Source organism: Camelus bactrianus, chromosome 7 (genome assembly GCF_048773025.1).
Source record: "Camelus bactrianus isolate YW-2024 breed Bactrian camel chromosome 7, ASM4877302v1, whole genome shotgun sequence".
Classification (NCBI taxonomy): Eukaryota; Metazoa; Chordata; class Mammalia; order Artiodactyla; family Camelidae; genus Camelus; species Camelus bactrianus.
In genome coordinates this window covers 11309508-11328872 of record NC_133545.1, presented here as the reverse complement: position 1 = coordinate 11328872, position 19365 = coordinate 11309508, and the positions used below count along the sequence as shown (strand labels likewise).

At 40.7% G+C, this 19365-nt stretch overlaps 1 protein-coding gene across 1 annotated transcript; it reads right to left on the bottom strand.

The window, feature by feature from the left end:
* Positions 1–10703: 10703 nt before the first annotated feature.
* TAS2R38 (taste 2 receptor member 38) lies at positions 10704–12938 on the bottom strand. The gene has a single exon (XM_010947660.3). The coding sequence runs from the start codon at positions 12881–12883 to the stop codon at positions 11876–11878; it is 1008 nt and encodes a 335-aa protein (XP_010945962.2). The 5' UTR covers positions 12884–12938; the 3' UTR covers positions 10704–11875.
* Between the last annotated feature and the right edge of the window lie 6427 nt (positions 12939–19365).

Sequence of the window (19365 nt, the reverse complement as noted above, 5' to 3'; positions counted from 1 at the left end):
TGAATGGATTCAAGCACGGTGGTGTGTTGTGCTTCATGCATCTAAGAAACTTAAGAAATTAACAAAGGAACACATACTGAGATTTATAGTATCCATATTTCATTGACTCTGAGAAACACGTTGTTTTTCACATTATGACATCTCTGGATTTAGGATGTATCATAGTTGATAAGGAAGCACTGTTTAATTGGCAACTTTTATTTATTTATTTATTTATTTATTTATTTATTTATTTATTTACATTTTTAAAATTGAGTTATAGTCATTGTACAATGTTGTGTCAATTTCTAGTGTAGAGCACAATTTTTCAGTTATACATGAACATACATATATTCATTGTCACATTCTTTTTCGCTGTGAGCTACCGCAAGATCTTGTATATATTTCCCTGTGCTATACAGTATAATCTTGTTTATCTATTCTACATATGCCTGTCAGTATCTACAAATTTCAAACTTTTAATTTTTCTTCCTTAGTGGTGTGTAAAATAAGACTGTGTATTACAACTGATGCCACTTTATATTCTTTGAAATCTGATGGTAAGAAAATACTGCAGATTTAAGCCATCAAAGTTTTTAGCTTTGATAAAAAAATTAATCATTCTACAAATATAACTTACCAAAATTGACTCAAGAAATAGAAAACCGGAGGTATCCTTGCTAACAGATGGCCTTAAGATTTTGAAAAGTTGTAAAGCATAGGCTGCAAGAAAAAATTTTTTTTCTTAATGTAGCAATTTCTTCATTAAGATTAAATTTGAAATAACTTTTGAGGAATACTATTCCTTGGCTTTAGAAAACCTTTTGAATTGTCCAGATACACAATTTTAAAAGTAAGACCTGCATATTTTGTGGCAGTAGCTGGTGCAAATAGTGAATTAACTGCAATGGAGGTATATTAAGACACAAATTTCATCATTTTTGTTCGGTGATAGATACTGTGTGTAATTCTGCCAAAGTTAAATCTCAGAGACCTCCTTTTCAATGAAGAAATATATTTTTCCTCTATATGTTTTTATAGGATTGTGGCTTATAAACTAGTGGTTTACAAGCTCAAATACCTGTAAGTACTTGACAGTTAATATAATGAGTGAAGTTAACCAGATATAAGAAAAACACCTGCTAGAACTATATGGCACTTTATTTTTCCTGAACTGAACATGTAACACAAATGTATGATATTGGAGACAATATTTTAAATTCATTGAAAAAATACAAGTTAAAAATTAGAAATGTTTAATGTTACATGTCTTTGATTTGGAACTAAAAACTTAATACTTTTTCTTCTGTGGATTGCAATTTCAAGTTAATATTGTGCATTGAGATGTAAAGTGTAGAATTTATCCCTGAATTCTTTTAACGAGGAGCCATATTTAATTGCATTTTGCCTCATAATGGAAAATAGTTCTTTTGAAGTGTAGGTCTTTTAAATATGAATAGAATATCTGTCCAATAATTTTGAAATTGGAGAACATACGTTGGAAATTAATCTTTTATTTTATAACCTTAGAAATTTATTTCATGTCATCTGTTTCATTTATGAAAACTAAATTTGGCATAGAAAGTGAACGAGGTTATTTAGTGCTAAATACATATTCCAAAATCAGACTTTTTATAGGACACAGTGACTCTTAATTATACAGTTGTGTATCTCCATATGAAGGCCCCAGGGAAGGCATATTCAAAGTGCCTAGATGTCATGTACTGTCAAGTCTTCGATGCAGTCTTTTAAAACTATATCATATAGTATTTCAGGTGTACAAAAAAGAATAAAGAATAATATAATAAACACCCATCTCCTAATCCAAGAAATGAAACATTGCAGGATAACTGAAACTCCTTCGTACTGCTCACCAATCACACCCTCCTCTTCTACCAGCAGTAACCACTCTCCTGAACTTGTTACTTGTCATTCTTGCACATTTCTTTGTACTTTATCACACACTTATGTAACTCTACATAATAAGTGGTGAGGTCCTGTAAGTATTTAGGGCCTACATAAATGCTGTCATGCTGTATGAATTGTCCTAAAACCTGCTTTTATCACTCAGCACCATGTTTGGGAAGTCATCCATGTTCAGTTCCACGGCTGTGTAGCATACCACTGCATGAATATATCACAGTTTATTTACCCATTCGTCTATTAATAGACATTTTGGTTTCAAATTTAGTCAGTGTTGACACCATCAGGCATTGTGACCCCAGAACACATATGCATGACCACTGAACGCACTGTTCACTGACTGACTACACTATGAGTTTTCGCTCTGTAAGCTCGTATCCTAGAAACAAAGGGTAATGGGGAAAAACATCTGTACCCGAGTACCTGATATTCAAAGTCACTGCTCAGAGATCCAAATGGACAATAAAAGATACAAATTAATGAAGTAGAAAAACCCAGGTTTATTCCAAGCTAAACTCTGTGTATAAACAATTGCTCAAATCCATAGAGTGTTTAGATAAGCCTATAGGTACTCAGTAACTTCTCCTCCAGGGAGCCCAGCAGTTATTTCAATAATCAGTCTGAAGCTGAAATGTTTGGGGCTGATACTGGAAGTCCTTAAATTTTATAGATGGGTGATTAGGCTTCTTGTGCTTCTTCTGGGACACGTGCATGTGCCTGCGTGCCTCCTGTTATGAAGGTTTCCATTGCCCTTCTGCCCAAACTGGAAGATGCCAGAGAACTCCAATTGTGCCTACACTTGGGAGGTGCCAGTCCAACAAGACAGTGAAGTAGGTAGACTATGTTATCCCTAGTTCTTTTCCAGTCTCCCCTACCCCTCCTTTTGGCATGGATACCCCTCAGATACCCACAGAAAGTTTGCTGAATGTTTAGAAGGAGAGATTATCTGGGATGAGAGAGATTTGGGTCGTTGTCCCCAAATAATTACACACAAGCTGTTTATATTTAGGGCCTTCTTTGTATAGAGAGCTTAGGGTTGACTTTAAAAGCATGATACCATCTCAGGCAGTATTTAAGTGAATACTACCAATAATAAATAAACTTTTATTTAAAGTTAATCATAAACAGGTTAAATTAAATATTCCTTGCAAACAAACTAGATCAAGTAGAATCAAATCTATTATGAAAGAGGCCCTAACAATAACCCACTCCTTGGATTTTCCTGTGATTATTCATCTTTTTTGGATTACTAAAGTTAATCCTTCTTTATTTGGATTTCCCATTGAGTCTGAGCTGTGCCATTCTGAGAATAATGCTTTTTTTTCTTCTCCTGGTCCACAACTAACTTGAAATGGTTGTATCTTCATTGTGTCTGCTTATGGACTTTCTGGTTCCATTTATGGGTTTTGTATTACTCATTGTATCATAGGTCTTTTGGTTCCAAGTGTAAGAACTTTAATTCAAACAAATTTAGGCAAAAGTGATATGTATTGGTTCATAACATATGATAAAGTATTGTTTAAAGAAACCAAAGCAGGGCAAGCATACAGCTGGACCCATGGAACATCAGGAACCAAATAAAACTAGGTCTTGCCTTGTCTCTGCTCATTTCTGCTTGTGCTATGAAATATGGCAGGAAGCATAGCCATGAAAAGCTGCTGTGTTTCATGTCTTAAATGATTTTGTTGGGGGGGGGGGCTCAAGTTAGAAAATCCCAAAGGTAGACATTGGTGGGTCTAGAAAAGACCTATCAAGTATGGTCAGGGGCAGGATCATAGTAACCATCCTGACTGGAGCATGAGGAGGAGCAGAGACCCCTAAGTAGTGGAGGTGGTTGTTTTCAGAAGAGAGAAGCTGCCTGGAAGATGCGTGTGTGCACACTCACACACACACACACACACACACATTTGGCCTATTCCAACCATCCTCGTTACCTCTTGCCTGCTTGCTCCTGCCAGAACTTCATGGCCTCCAACCTTCCCAACACTTTCCCTCTACCTTTACAACCCAACTCAAAATCTACATTTTCCAGACTAGCTTTCTTTTGATGACCACAAATCTATTTCTAGTTGTTTCCTCTAATCTGAATTTTAGTTCTTTGTTTCCAAGACTCTGCCGGTGTTTTCCAACTAGAGGATGTGATATCAACCCAACTGCATTAAGTTCCAAACCACATTTACCATCTTTCACAAACTCAGTCCAACTTCCTTTCTCAACTTCTTTATTTTTGTTAGTCATTATGTCACATTACAACACACTCACACACTGAGAGCCTCCTTGATTCTTCCTTCTCTGTCAAACACCGTATAAAGACACGAGTTAATGATGATGGTTTTTTCCAAGAGGTCTGTCGTATCTGTTTCACCTTCTCCATTCCTATTACCCCCATCCTACTCTCAATCTTTCACTGCAGTTGGAGAGCAAGTGACTCAAAACCTTTGCCTCCTCCCCTTCAAATCAATATTATAAACCACTGTCAGACAAAACTTTATAAAACCACTGCTATGATCATGCCACTTCCCTATTTAAGGTTGTGTTATAACCATTAACATGAAAAAACCTCAGCTCTTGAGCTTGGCTCTACAGTCTGACCTTGACCTACCTGTACAGAACATACTACAGGGAAACACACTGAGAAATTTTTACGAAGAAAACTTTAAAGAGGCTCAGCTGAAAGCAAAGACATGTTTTGAACGGCACTTCAGTCCACCTCAGAGCATTCTCACGTGGACTGATTTGGTCTCAGACAGAAGGGTGATCCTGGCAGAGGGCCACCTATACAAAATTCAAGGAGTCTAAGAGACTGAATTACGTTAATGCAAAGGACTTAATCAGTGGAGGCATAGTCACAGATGGGCTCCTTGAAGAATTTAGTACTAATTGCTTTATTGAAACAAGGGTCAAGATGAGACTAGCAGTGTATGAGTTTGTGTTCAGGAGCATGGTCTAGCCTCAGTCTCAGATGATGGGTAAATTGCGAGAATAAATAATCTCTGATGTCACCAAAGGTCAAGAATTCAGTTATAAATCCAAGCTATGGTCTCATGAAGAATGGGATCGTTGCGAAAATTAAGAATTTAGCTGTAACTCGGTTAAAATTAGGCTTCCCCTCTAGGTAAAGGTTAAAGGTCATAGGCAGATTCCCTCCATGGAAATACGCAGGAGGAAAAATCAAAAGATATAAAGAAAATAATACTTTTTAAAAATGTTAAAAATAAGGAAAATAAGACTCCAGGGATCTCACACTAGCCTCCTGCCCCATTTGTGGTTGGACACCAACCGGTGTCACAAAGGCTTTTGGGGTATAACTTGTAAAATGTAGTGATGGAATGAGGGAGGTAGATGAAAGGGAGGCGGTTGCACCTCTTGGGGGCCTTGTAAACATATCCTGTGATTTTCTGGCAGGGTGAAAGCATGCGGAAGATGCCTGCGGGTTGCTTTCCCTAGGGGAAGTGCTTAGTGCTGGTCCAGAATCATAGGGGTGTGTGAGACTGCTTTTGGGAGAGGATTCCAACCCTCCACCTCTTTTCCTTCTGTTACATTCCCCTTAATCCTGTAAAATAAATTCTTGTTCTATTATCCTGCAGTATTTCTTAAACCACTATTTAACACACATCATTTTGCTTTATATTACATCTAATAATAAATGCATCTATCCTTGCAGTAGTTAAAAAGTTTCTTAAGGGCAGTATTCAGAGGACTCATATGAAGAAATAATGGCCTATAATTTCTCAAATGAAAAATGTCAACTTAGAGAACCAAGAAAATCAGCAAACTCCAGATAGGATAGATGCAAATAAACTCACAACTGGGTACATCAGGTTCAAATTTCTGAAAAGGAAATTAAACATCTTAAAAACAGCTATTGGAAACAAGCATATCACATGTCTGTTAATCCACTGGTCTGCGCCCTCAGTCATTCTCACAGTACCTGAATCAAGAAAAGTAAGCCACTGAAAGATCAAGTGGAACACAAGCATCAGAAGAGACCCTCAGGCAAATTATGGCTTTACTCTCACCAGCAACAGAGCAGTCTACCACATATGAAGTAAGAATATTGAAAAGCTTCTGCACAGCAAAGGAAACAAACAAAACGAAAAGGCACCCTACCAACTGGGAGAAAATATTTGCAAACTCTTTATCTGGTAAGGGGGCTACTATCCCAAATATGCAAGGAACTCATGCAACTAAATATCAAAAAACCAAACAATTGAATTAAAAAATGGGCAGAGAACTTGAATAGACAGTTTTCCAAAGAAGACACTCAGGTGGCCAACAAGTGCATGAGATGGTACTCAAAATTACTAAACATTAGGGAAATGCAAATCAAAACCACAATGAGATATTACCTGACACCTGTTAGAATGACTATCATCAAAATGACAAGAGATAAACACAAAGGAAGATAGGGAGAAAAAAATGCCTTTGCACACTGTTGGTGGGAACGCACATTGGGGAGCCACTATGGAAAACAGTATGGAGGTTCCTCAAAAAATTAAAAATAGAACTACCAGATGATCCAGCAATCCTACTTCTTGGTATATATTTTGAATAAAACTTAATCAGTATCTCAAGAAGTTACTCCTGTGTTCTCCTATGTTCATTGCAGCATTATTCACAATAGCCAACATGTGGAAACAACCTAAGTGTCCCTTGATAGATGAATGCATAAGGAAGATGTATGTAGGTGTATATATTAATTATATATATAATATACTATATAATAAATAGAATATTATTCAGCTATGAGAAAGAAGGAAATCATGCCATTTGCCATTTGCAACAACATAGATGAGTGTGGGGAACATAATGCTAAGTGAAATAAGCCAGACAGAGAAAAAACAAATACTTTATTGTCTCACTTACGTTTGAAATCTAAAATCATCAAACTCATAGAATGTAGAATGGTGGTTGCCAGGGGCTGGGGTATGAGAGAAATGGGGAGATGTTGGTCAAAGGGTACAGACTCTCAGTTATAAGATGAGTAAGTTCCTGGATCTGATGTACAGCATGGTGGCTGTAGTCAGCAATACTGTATTGTATAGTTAGAAGTTGTTAAGAGAGTAGAGATTTAGTGCTCTCACTGTAACTATAACAACAACAACAAAGTGGTAATTATGTGAGGTAAAGAATGTGTTAACTAACCTTATTGGGGTAAACATTTTGCAATATATATGTGTATCAAATCATCACATTGGACACCATAAACTTATACACATTCTATGTTCATTATATCTCAATAAAGCTGGGGGAAATGCAATATATTGAAATATGCGAGATATGGCAAAAATGTGTTTAGCAGGAAACTTAAAGCTTAAAGTTTTAAATGTTTATATTAGAACAGAGAAAAAAGTTAAAATTAGTGATCTAATTCTCTGCCTTAAGAAGCTAAATCAGGAAGAGAAATTAAACTTGAGAAAGTAGAAGGAAGGAAATAATAAATAATAAAAAAAGAAGTAGAAGAAAATAAAAGAAGTAGAGGAAATAAAATGAAACCAAATGCTGATTTCTTTATCAACAAATTGATAAATCTCTAGCTAGAATGATGATTTAAAAAGAGATAACAAAAGTTATCTAAACCGGGAATGAAAGAGGAAATAGCAAAGCAGATACTACAGACATTAAAATGACAATAAAGGGATATTATGATCAAATTTATGGCAATACTTTTACAAACTTAAATGAAATAGACAAATTCCTTTAAAAGCATGACTTATCAAAATAGACACAAAAGAAATAGACAATCTTAATAACACTATATCTATTAAATAAATTATAATTACAATGATTAAAAAACCCTTCTTGAATAGGAAACTTTAGGCACAGATGACTTCTATGATAAATGGTATTAAATATTTAGGGAAGGAGTCATACCAATTTTACAGAGTCTTAAAGAAAATACAGAGGAAACATTTCCCGATGTATGTTATGAGGCCAGAATAACCCTGATATAAAACTTAACAAAGATTAAAAAAAAAAAGAAAAATAGAAGTTAGTATTGCTCATGAACATAGATGCAAAGATTCTTAACAATACGTTATTCAAGTCAACTAGAGCAACGTACGAAATAATGCATTATGACTAAGTGGAACTTATTCTAGGAATTTAAGACTGATTTAACATTCAAAAATTATTCAGTATAAATCACTATGTTAGCAAAATAGAGAAGAGAAACCATACACTCATCTCAATAAGCACAGAAAAAGCTTTTAATAAAATTCTGCCTCCACTGATAAAAATTCTCAGCACAGGAGGAATAAAAATGGCCTTTCTTAATCTGGTAAAGGATGCTCCTTTAAGAGATCTACAACTAATATTGTACTCGGTGATGAAACGATGTTTTCCTTCTAAGATCAAGAATGAGGTAGGATGTTGACTCACTTTATTTCTAATCAAGATTATACTGAAGATCCCAGCCAGTGAAGTAAGTTAAATAAAATAAGTAAAGGGCATCAACATTGAGAAGGAAGATGTAAATTGTCTTTATTTGCTAATGATGTGATTGTTTAAGTATAAAATTTCAAAGAATCTGCAGCCAACTATTATAATTAATTTAGGAAAGTGATAAGATACATGGTGAATGTACAAAATGTTATAAACTAGCAGCAAATAATTGAACAATAAGATTTTAAATATTTTACGTACAGTAACATTCTAAAATATTAAATACTTAGGGATGATTTTATTAAAAGACATGCAAGACCTCTACACTAAAAATTATAAAATATTGCTGAAATTAAAGACAAATAAATGAAGAGATATATCACATTCATAGATTGTCAGGCTGAATATTTTTAGGGTATATAAGATACATGCATATGTATACTTTAAGAACAGATACACACATAAATGCCACAAATCAATAAACTTCTACAAAGAAATAATAAAAAGTCAATTCGATATTAAAAGGTGGCACACAAATAAAAAAGTTACTTTATAGTAGAAGATATACAGATGGCCATGAGGCACATGAGAGTATGTTTCATATCACAGTTGTCAGGAAAATGCAAATTAAAACCACAATGAGAAACTGATCACTGCTACTAGATTGGCCAAACAGACTGACAAATACCAAATGTTGGTGAAAATTGGCACAACTCTCCTACACTGTTGATGGGAGCATAAAATGTCTAGAGTCACTCCGAAAAACTCTGTAAGAGTTTCTTGTAAAGTTAAATGTACATCGACTTCATGCAACAAGAATTCTACTGTGTCAGTATGACACAGCAATTTTAGGTATTTGTCTAAAAGAAATGAAAGCTATGACCACAAAAAAATGGGTTCAAGAATGTTTATTCACAGTAGTTCCAAACTGTAAACAACACAAATATTCATCAAAAGTGGATAAACAAGTTAGGACTCACACACTATTAAGGATGAATCTCAAAAGCATTATGTTGAGTAAAAGTAGTAGAAACAAGAGTCCATACCATGTGATTCCATACAAAAGGAGGCAAACTCATCTATGGAAAGAAATAATCTAGAAATGAAATGAGTACAGTGGTTGCCCATGGTGGGTGGAGATTTACTGGAAGAGGAATACTGGAACCTTCTGTGCTGATGGACACATTATATATCATATTTGGGATGTTAGTTTTATATATGTGTGTGTGTGTGTGTGTGTGTGTGTGTGTGTGTGTGTGTGTGTGTGTGTGTATGTGTATATATAATATATATATCAAACCTTACCAAGTTATACATTTAACATCTGTGCATTTTGCTGTATGTAAATTTTGCCAAAAAGTGAAAAAAAAATTCTGGAAACAAATACTGAACTCTAGTTAATTTTGCTTTTTGTAGTGTTATATATAGGATAGCAATTCTCAAACCACTTTCTCTGTATTCTAGGCATAAGCAAATATATTAAGCATAAATGGAGCATGTTGCTCATGGTTAGAAAAGGGAGTTACAAATATATAAAAAGAGAAGACTAAAGTGAATCCTATATATTTGGATTGGAATTAAGGGGGCAGAGAGGCTAGAGAAATGGGGCAAAATGTAAAAACTGAGTAAATCTGGATAAAGGGTACTTGGAAATTCTTGCAACTTTTCTATAAATTTGAAATTATGTCAAAGAAAATGGTAAAAACACAGCTGTGGAGAGCAGTCAGATGTAATGGAGACCTATCTAGAGAGCGTTAATGCAAAAAGAAAAAGAAAAAGAAGAGATGTCCTTTACTGCTTTCTTTTATGGACCTATTTCTCCAAGTACTTTAGGGGAAGATGGAATGAAAAGGTCTGACAATACAGTTCAGTCACAGGGTCACATCATCCAACTCAAGGAAAAGGGCGTCTGGAACAGCGGTCCTCAGCATTGACTGCGCCCTGGAATACCCTGGGGAGCTTTAAAAAGTATTCTGCATGGGCTCTACCTGTAGAGATTCTATTTAACCAGCTTAGTATGTGGCCTGGGCACAGAGATTTTAAAAGCCCCTGGTGATTCTAATGTGCAGCCAAGAGTGGGGACCACTGCCTTTCTTTTCCTTTTTAAAAAACACCTTTATTGTGGTATGGTTCCTGTACAGTAAACTACACATATTTCAGAGGTACAATCTGATGAATTGTGATAGATGTGTACACCCATGAAACCACTACCACAATCAAGATACCTAACATTTCCATTGCTCCCCAAGAGGTGCCGTTTTTGAATTCCCAATTTATCCCTCCCCACCCCTTTTCCCACTGGTAATCATAAGTTTGCTCTCTATGTCTGTGAATCTGTTTTGTTTATAAGTTCATTTGTCATTTGTGTCCCCTCTTTTTTTTTTTTTTTTTTTTTAGATTCCACATATAAGCGATACCATCTGGCATTTTTCTTTCTCTTTCTGGCTTGCTTCACTTACAGTCACCATCTCCAGGGGACCATTGCCTTGGAGGGAAACCTAGGACACCTCTGGTGTCCACCAAGGAGGGTAAACCAGGTAAGTTGCAGATTTTGTAGCCTTTGTAGATGGCAAAAAGAGTAGTTTGGAAAAACTGAGAGGAGGAATTGGATTTATCGAGAACAGCTCCAAGGAGGAGGAGGCAGTGTTCTGGCAGCACCCACAGCTGGCAGGACCAGGGGCCGCTGCGGTGCTGGGATGCCTCTGAAGCGCAGTCAGATCTCTGCCTAGGACATCTTTTTCTGAGCCTTTTATGATCCGATTTGAGGAAAGCCTTCCCGGCCAGGTTCCTGCGCAGGCAGACAGAGAATGCTGGTCTCTACAAACATATCTTTTAGCGAAGCTATTTTGGCAGGTTCTCCAACTAGACTGACCAATGCCCAGTGCGAGGCAGAGTGCTGTGGTCAAGAGCGGACGCAGGAGAGCCAGAGGCACACGTCGGCTCTGGCATCCACGGCCCCCTGAGCAAAGGGCCGCCTCTCTTTTTCTCCCTCTGCAGAGCAAGTTGAAGGTACAAGTCCAAATCCATGTGTTTTCAGACAAAGTCCGCCATCCTCCAGTTCCTCTAGGAGTTTAATGTTGTACCCCTTGGGGCTGAAGCAATGACATCATCATTGTTCTTCCAAGTTTGTCTTTCGGATCTTATGTTTCCATGAGAACTGTGACGTTTGAGGAGGGTTATATAACTGCCATCATAGGGAATGTGTTGAAATATTATGCTGGCCCCTGTTGGAAGAAATAGCAGTCGTGCGAAGAGTCAACCGTGCTATTGTGGGATCTAGAGATTCTTTCATAGGAGGTGGTTTCTCAGGGTTTGGCTCACACCATCACTAATAAGCTATGGTGTACCAAGCTCCCACCCTGGGAGCTTCACCCCTCTACTTTGCTCATTTGTCAAGACGGACCTAGGCAGGATGCCTTGCTGCTTGCTGAGGCCCATACAGAACTTTAATTACCTTATTCTATGATGAGTGAGGCCACTGATGTAAAGTGGAGAGACTCTCAGTTTTACAGAAGAGATTGGAAGAGGTTTCTAAACCTTTATGAACAATCAGAGGCGTGTTCAAGAAGCCCCCGTGCCATATCCGCTCTCAGCACAGAGTCTGCATCCCGCGAGCGGCCCCGTGGCCTGCCCTGACCTTTCGGCTGCTCTGAGCCCACAGCGCAATGCTCTCCAGGGCTCTCCTCAGCTTGGCGTTGCTTGAGATCAGGATGACTGCATGTCCCGAGGGGCAGGCTGCCAGGATGCCTACGCAGACCATCACCCCGACCTTGCTGTGCCACAGCATCAGCAACGGCACGGAGAGGTGGGCGGCACAGAGTGACAGCAGGTACAGGCAGAGGAAGGAGATGAGAGATCGGAGAGCTTTGATATGGGCCTCCAGGCTGAGGTCCCGAGAGTCTTCGGTTTGTTCCCTCATCGTCCTCATGTGCCTTCCCAGGGAGACAATCAGCACCCCAGAAGAAACCAGAAAAATTAGGAAAGAAGGGATGGACCCCACACTGCAGAAGATGAAGGAATGGAAGAAACTAAGTTTTGCAATTTGCGGATCGAACTCTGTACTGTTATTTACGAAAGACATAACTGTGACTGAGAAGTGAGATCTCCTGAAAAAGTCCCCCAGACAGAGAGTGGCGCAGACGCAGGTGAAGGTAATGGCGCCCAGGAGCATCTGGGGCATCTTCCTGGGGACCCAGCTCGCCAAGCAGAGCGGGAAGGCGGGAGAGAAACGGGCGATCTTGGCGCAGTAGAGGAGGCTAAGGCAGGTGGTGAGCCAGAGGCCAGCCTGGTTCACGATCATCCAGAGCAGGATGATGGTTTGGTAGCTGACGCTCAGCGGGTCTTTCATCCGCTGGAAACAGGCCAGCTGAACGGCGTCCAGAAACAGCAGCCCATGCAGGAGCAGCCGGGTGAGGCTGAGGCTCAGAAGGATGAGATCACAGCTGCTCAGTGGCTGCCTCCTCACCACGTCCCAAAAATTCACCAAGAAGATGAAGGCATTGACCAGGATCCCTACTGCAAACTCCAGGACTGAAAGGAACAGAAAAGCATTCTTGACTTCGTAGGACACAGTCACGATGGAAGCCGGGGTCAACATGGTGTCTCTTCTTACTTGGCTGATTCAAGACTCACACGCCACGCAGCAGAGAAGGGTAAGGGTAAGTTCTGAGCCAAGGCCTCTCCTTCACGAGGCAGACAGCTCTTGCTCTGGATCTATCCCAAAGTGAGTGCATACAAAGTTCTGACAGCAAACTTAGAGGGATGTTGTTGCTTGAGAATATCTCTTAGATGCACACAAGGCTCATGGAAAGAGCAGAAGAATGATGGTTCTATCTCTTGGGTGATGCAGAAGCTTTTAATAAACCCATCTATTTCTGTCCCACAGCCTCCCCAGAGGGCCATGGCATGGCATCGGGGATGCAAACAAGACAGGGTCTCAATTTCCCAAGCCCAGTTTTGCATGCCCATCTGGACCTACACGGATGGAGGGGAGAGTAGCATTTGCTTATGGGTTTTAAGGAAACTGGCAGCAGGCAAAGTGTATCTTTGCAGTGAACTAAGGTTTGAAATGGTGCCTCTTTCCGTTTGCCTGCCTTCACTCACGCCTGAGGCAGGCCTCTTACCATAGACTATTTTTTTTTATATGGACAAGTGCATGCTTCCTCCGCTGATACTGGCGTATGAGTGGTACAACTGCCATCAGCAAAGATTCCTTCCCACTGTCATTATCACGCTGGTATCATGCTTGGCAAGAGGAGTGTTAGCATGAGTAAGGCCAGCATCTTGCTATGGAGGGAGGGGAAGGGGGATATCTGGCCTGGGTGATTGCAGAAGCCTTTCAGCTGCTCTCTCTGCTTCCCACCTCCACTCCTGTACCCGACTTTGTACAATGCAACAACAGTGATCCTGTGAACATATAACTAAGATCATGGCATTGCTCTGTTCAGACCTTTCTGGGGCCTCCCACCTCCCTCACCATATCAGCTATGTTTTCACAGTGGCCCAGAGGTCCTGCATACATAGTCAGCGCCTCTGTCCTTTCTCAGGTATTTTCTGTGGTACTTACCTCCTCCCTCACTTCACTCCAATTGACCACATGGCCTCCTTCCTGCTCTGCAAACTCGCCAGGCCCCCTCCCACCTCAGGATCATTGTGCCGGCAGTCCCCACTGTCTGAACGCTTCCCCCACGTGCTCCAGGGTCTCACTTTCTTCTCAAAACTGCCCTTCTCAGCAGTCACCTTGTCAGAGAGACCATCCCTGACCATCCTCTGAATGGCATCCCTTGCCCACATCTTGTGTGCTCCCTCTCATACCTAACCTGTTGTACCCTCCTGCCCATATTCAATTATTTATTGCTTGTATCCACCCCCCACTAAAAATGTAAGCTTCATGAAGGCACATCCAGGTACTCAGTACATATTCTTGAATGAATTAACTTTTCACAAGTGGACCATTTAGTAGTTTGTAACATGCCCATGGATTATATATAGGGCTTTTTTTTTTTTTTTTTAACATTTTAGGATTCAATTCTAATGTTCTTGGCTCTAATTTCTGAAGCCTAGCTTCCTCCCCTGTGAAACGTTCCCAAATCTGGGGTGAGCTCCGGCTTTCCGGAGATGAGCATCTCTGATTCTCCTTGATCTCTCATGGAGTAAGGACTGATTTCACATCCACTTGTGCGAGCTCTGTGAAGACTCAGGCTAGTTCCTCAGTGGAGATGGGAGAACTGATCATTCAGAGACTGGGTGTTGTTTCAGAACATTCCCTCCGATCTGGTGCTTCTTTTTCACTCTTTCAAACACGTTAACTTTTCCAGGTCTTTTATTATTGCCCTCCATTCACTCACTCTATTTTTGGAATGAATGGAGATGAAAGGGAAGGAGACGGTGTACAGCTGGGCCGCTGCCTGTGGTGTGACGACATTTCCTCGAAGGGGTGGCGCTTGCCCACCTCTGTCCGTGTGCTTTTGCTCAGCCTCTGACTTCGCTGGCTTTTTCTCTAACTCTGTGGCCTCACTCTGTGGGTTCGTCACCAGTTGTGGGTTCTGGCCAGCAGAAGTCCCACCGAGACGGAATGAATTACTCAAGACTCTGGGGAAAAGTCAAGAGAGCGAGAGGGAGTCGGTTGCCAACTGCACGAGCCTCTCAAATCTCACATATTTGTTGAGTACAGTCGAAGCAGGAATTTAGGGAAGGACAGGGTGGGATCACAATGAGTACAAAGGCTTTGTTTATTGTTGGTGTTTGGCTCAAGGTCAGAAGACCCTATTTGGTGAATCATAATCGTGTTGAGCCTTTCAGCTTATCAGGGTGGAACGTATGAGAATCAGCTGCTTGACAAGATTTTCTTGGACTCAGGCGGCTGTGCCTGTCTTAGGTTGCCCCCTCAGGGGATCTCACCCATCATTGGCTAACCAGCCTTCTCACCTCTGAGTCTGCAGCTTTTTACCATTCCAGCCCAAGGCTCTTTTGGGGATAGAAGACTAATGGCAGGCACGCCCAGCATTTATAGCCGGGGGCCTGGGTCATTGCTAAAACCTCAAGGCAGTTACTAAGCACATCTTCTTTAAGGCGATAAGTGGCTGGGATCTGTTACAATTTGTTAACCCAATCATGGGGTCCCACATCACTCTGGGCCATCTGCGCCCTCTGTGTGTGCTCACAGGTCTGGGGGACACCCTAGAGGATGGGCTTTGTGGGGAGTCTGGGCTCTGGAACCAGGCTCTTTTGGGGTAAGGCTGGCTCTGTGGCTCCTATTGGTGTGACCTTAGCAAAGGGTTGAACCTTCTTTATCCATCTTATATGAAAGGGAGATGATCAAAGTAACACCTCCTTCACAGAACAGGAGGGTTACCGGAACTGACACATGTAGCATGATTGGAGTTGTGCTTCCAATCAATAAATGTCAGCTGGAGAACATACCATAAGATCCAGCAACACCTCTTCTGGGTGTATATCCAAAGCAAATGAAAAAAGATATCAAAGATCTATCCGTGCTCCCATGCTCATGGCAGCATTATCCACAGCAGCCAAGATACGGCAACAAACCACGTGTCCGTCAACGGATGAATGGATACAGTGGACTTCATTCAGCCATGAGAAAGGAGGAAATCCTGCCGTTTGTGACAACATGGATGGACCATGAGGCCATTATGCTAAGTGAAATAAGCCCGACAGAGACAGACAAATGCTGTGTGGTATCACTTATACTGTACGTGGTGTATGGGGGGGGAAAGTCAAACTCATAGAAATGGAGAGTAAAAAAGAGATAGCCAATGGTTGGGGTGGGGTGGGAGAAATGAGGGGAGGTTGGTACGAACTGAAAGCTCTAAGATGAATAGGGTCTGAGGATCTGATGTATAATACAGTGACTAGAGTTGGTAACACTACATTAGATAAATAAAATTCGCTTAGAGAGTAAAACTTAAAATGTTCTCACCAAATACACACACACACACACATATATATAAATATATGTATATATAAGAGAAATGAATGTGTTAAATAGATGAGAGGCATCCTTTTATAATGTATACATATATGAAATCATCAGAATGTACACTTTAAACATCTTATAGTTTTATTTATCAATTATATCTCAGGAAAGCTGGAAAAAGGGAGCTGTCCAGAGAGGCCTTCCTGGAGGTGGTGTTGAGGGTGAGACTTCAAGAATGAGTAAGAAGCGATGTACTGTACAACAGATGGAGTCATCTCAGGAAGTAATAGTCACCCTAAAATTTAAAGACAAAATGAGTAACCATCTAATCTAACAGAAGTTAGCAAATATCAGTGTGCATTAGATACATTTAGCTGCAACCCATCTTAAAAGTATGGGAACATGATTATCAGAAGACTTATATTTGGATAATCTGCAGTTTGTTTAAAATGATAAGCCTTGGTATAAGTAGTATTTTGGGATCATAATGTACAAAATGATTAGAGATATGAGACTGTATAATCATGATAGGTAAATGGGTACATAGATAAATAGATAGAAAACATGATGAAATATTTTCCTATACCTCAGTCCTCTCACTACCTCGTTAAGAAAATGCCATAAGGATCACATTAGTGACAAGACACTGATGTAAAAAGGTTACAAAATCCTCATAGGCAGAGATACAGAGGAGACATCTCAACCCCCTACAGAGGCTGACGAAGTGAACTGTCTTTACTGTCAGAAAACCATGATGCCCCCATACACAGACACACAGACACACACACGGACACACAAGCATACACACACGGACACAAAGACACACAAATTTGGGAGTCTTGGGAGAGAAGAGTTGGTTTTTGTTTGTTTTTTTTGCAGAGGATTCAGGAAGCCTAAGAGTTAGGAGGGAACGGCATGGCTATCCCCCCTCAGCCTCCGGAGGAGCGGGCGGTGCTGCACTGAGAACTGAAATCTGTAGGTTATGTTCGCACAGAGGGGCAGGTTCTGAAGGCAGGAGGCTGGCTGAAGGGCCTTGCGCCAGCTCGCAGGAGAAAACCATCACACCACTGAGAGGTTAGAGGGTCAGGACAGGGAGACTGGTACTGTTACCCCAAAAGATAAAAACCCTGATTCTTGTCATACCCGAAGGATAAGTTGACAGTGGGGAGATGGTGCACCGTGTAGCGAAATATTTTAAAAGATCTACTTTAAAAAAGGTAAAGTACACCCCCAAGAAGGGAAGGCGGGCTGATCTAAGTGAGGGAACGCGGCGGCTTTTAATCTCCCCTTCTCTTAGACCCTCGCTTAGAGGTGGTCTCCTGATTGATTGACGGCTCGTGTCCCTGGGGTGCTGAGTCATGTTCGGCCCCTTTGCGCATGTCATTACCCATGATGCACACGGAGAAACCCATGGGTGGCGGGGCGGGGTGCTAAACCGCAATGGTAATTAGAATACAATGAACACTGGCCGTGTCTGCTTAAGTCCTTTCTGCTACTGCGCAGTCGTAGCTGTCGGGTTCTAACCGCTTCTCACTGGCGCTCATTTAGAGGAAGTAGAAGTCCCTTTATGCTGGAGGCGGGCACAACGCCATCTTCCAGACCATCCTTCTCCTGCACCTGTCTGCCCAGAGCCCCCACTTATCTGTCTGTCTGACAGTACCTCGGTCCCCTGGGAGTTAGGGGCTGAAGCAGATGCACTGTCCTGGGACACAGTGAGATGATCCTGGAGGTCAGTAGGGGTGCTGGGCTGGTTTGCGGGCTGCTCTTCCAGGCTGGAAAAGGAGGTGGGATGTGCCCTGTGGGTGGACATTGAAAGAAGCTGCAGTGACCTCAGGAAGAGGTGGCTGTCCTTTGAGATGAGGTTAGCATAGAATCAAGTACTACCAAAGAAAACCCTGAGTACCGCATCCCATGAAACTGCTTCATGAGCCAAGGTCACCGGCGTTGGGCTCAAGCAGACAGACAGGAGGTACATCCTCTGCCCTCACAGGCCGCGGCCACTGCCACCAGCACTAGCATCAAGGCCAGCAGAGAGGTGATTATAGATGGACAACCAGGCGATGTTTACTTACATCGACTCCTACCTCCCTGTCCCTTCCTGCCTGCGGTGGGAGAGGAAACCAAGTACTGACAACGGGCGGCACTGGCCGTTGGGTAAGAAAGCTCTGAAATTAAGATCATAAACAAGAGGGTGGCAGAAACTTTAATAACTTGATTCGGTTACAGAAAGCACTGAATTGGTTTAATTTTGAAACTGGTAAGGGGTCAAATTTGCTGTGGGTAGATTGGGTTCATGGTCAAGAAAGTATGTACTTTTTATTTTTTGAAACTGAAGTATAATCAGCTTATAATATTAGTTTCAAGTGTACAACATAATGATTTGATATTTTTATAGTTTATACTCTATATAAAATTATGAAACATTGGCTGTATTCCCTGTGCTGTACTTTACATCCTTGTATCTTATTTTATACCTAGTAGTTTGTAGCTCTTAATCCAATACCCCTATCTTGCCCCTCCCCCAGCCCCTTTCCCTTCTGGTAACCACTAGTTTGTTCTCTGTATCTGTGAGTCTGTTTCTGTTTTGTTATGTTCATTCATTTGTCTTATTTTTGAGATTCTACATATAAGTGAGAACATACAGTATTTGTCTTTCTCTGACTTATTTCACCAAGCATAATACCCTCCAGGTCCATCCATGTTGTTGTAAATGGAAAAATTTCACTTTATGGCTGAGTAGTATTTCATTACATATGTATGAATATATCTAAACATTTTTTTTGTCCATTCATATATTGATGGGCACTTAGGTTGCTTCCATATCTTGGCTACTGTGAGAAAGCGTGTATATTTTGGGGGGGAGGGTATAGCTCAGTGGCAGAGTACATGCCTAGCATGCACGAGGTCCTGGGTTCAATCCCCAAGACCTCTGTTTAAAAAAATAAACAAATAAATAAATCTAAAGTTACCTACCCCCCCTTAAGAAAAAAAAAGTATGTACATTTTTGAGAACAAAGTGAGCTTCCTGTTTGAACATCACTGAGCTGAGATTCCTCAGTCCCTGCCCTAGGTGCAACCTTCCCCTCCCTCACCTACCTAGAGAGGCAAAGCAGAAGGGTGCAGGTGGAGAGAGGGCAGGGAAG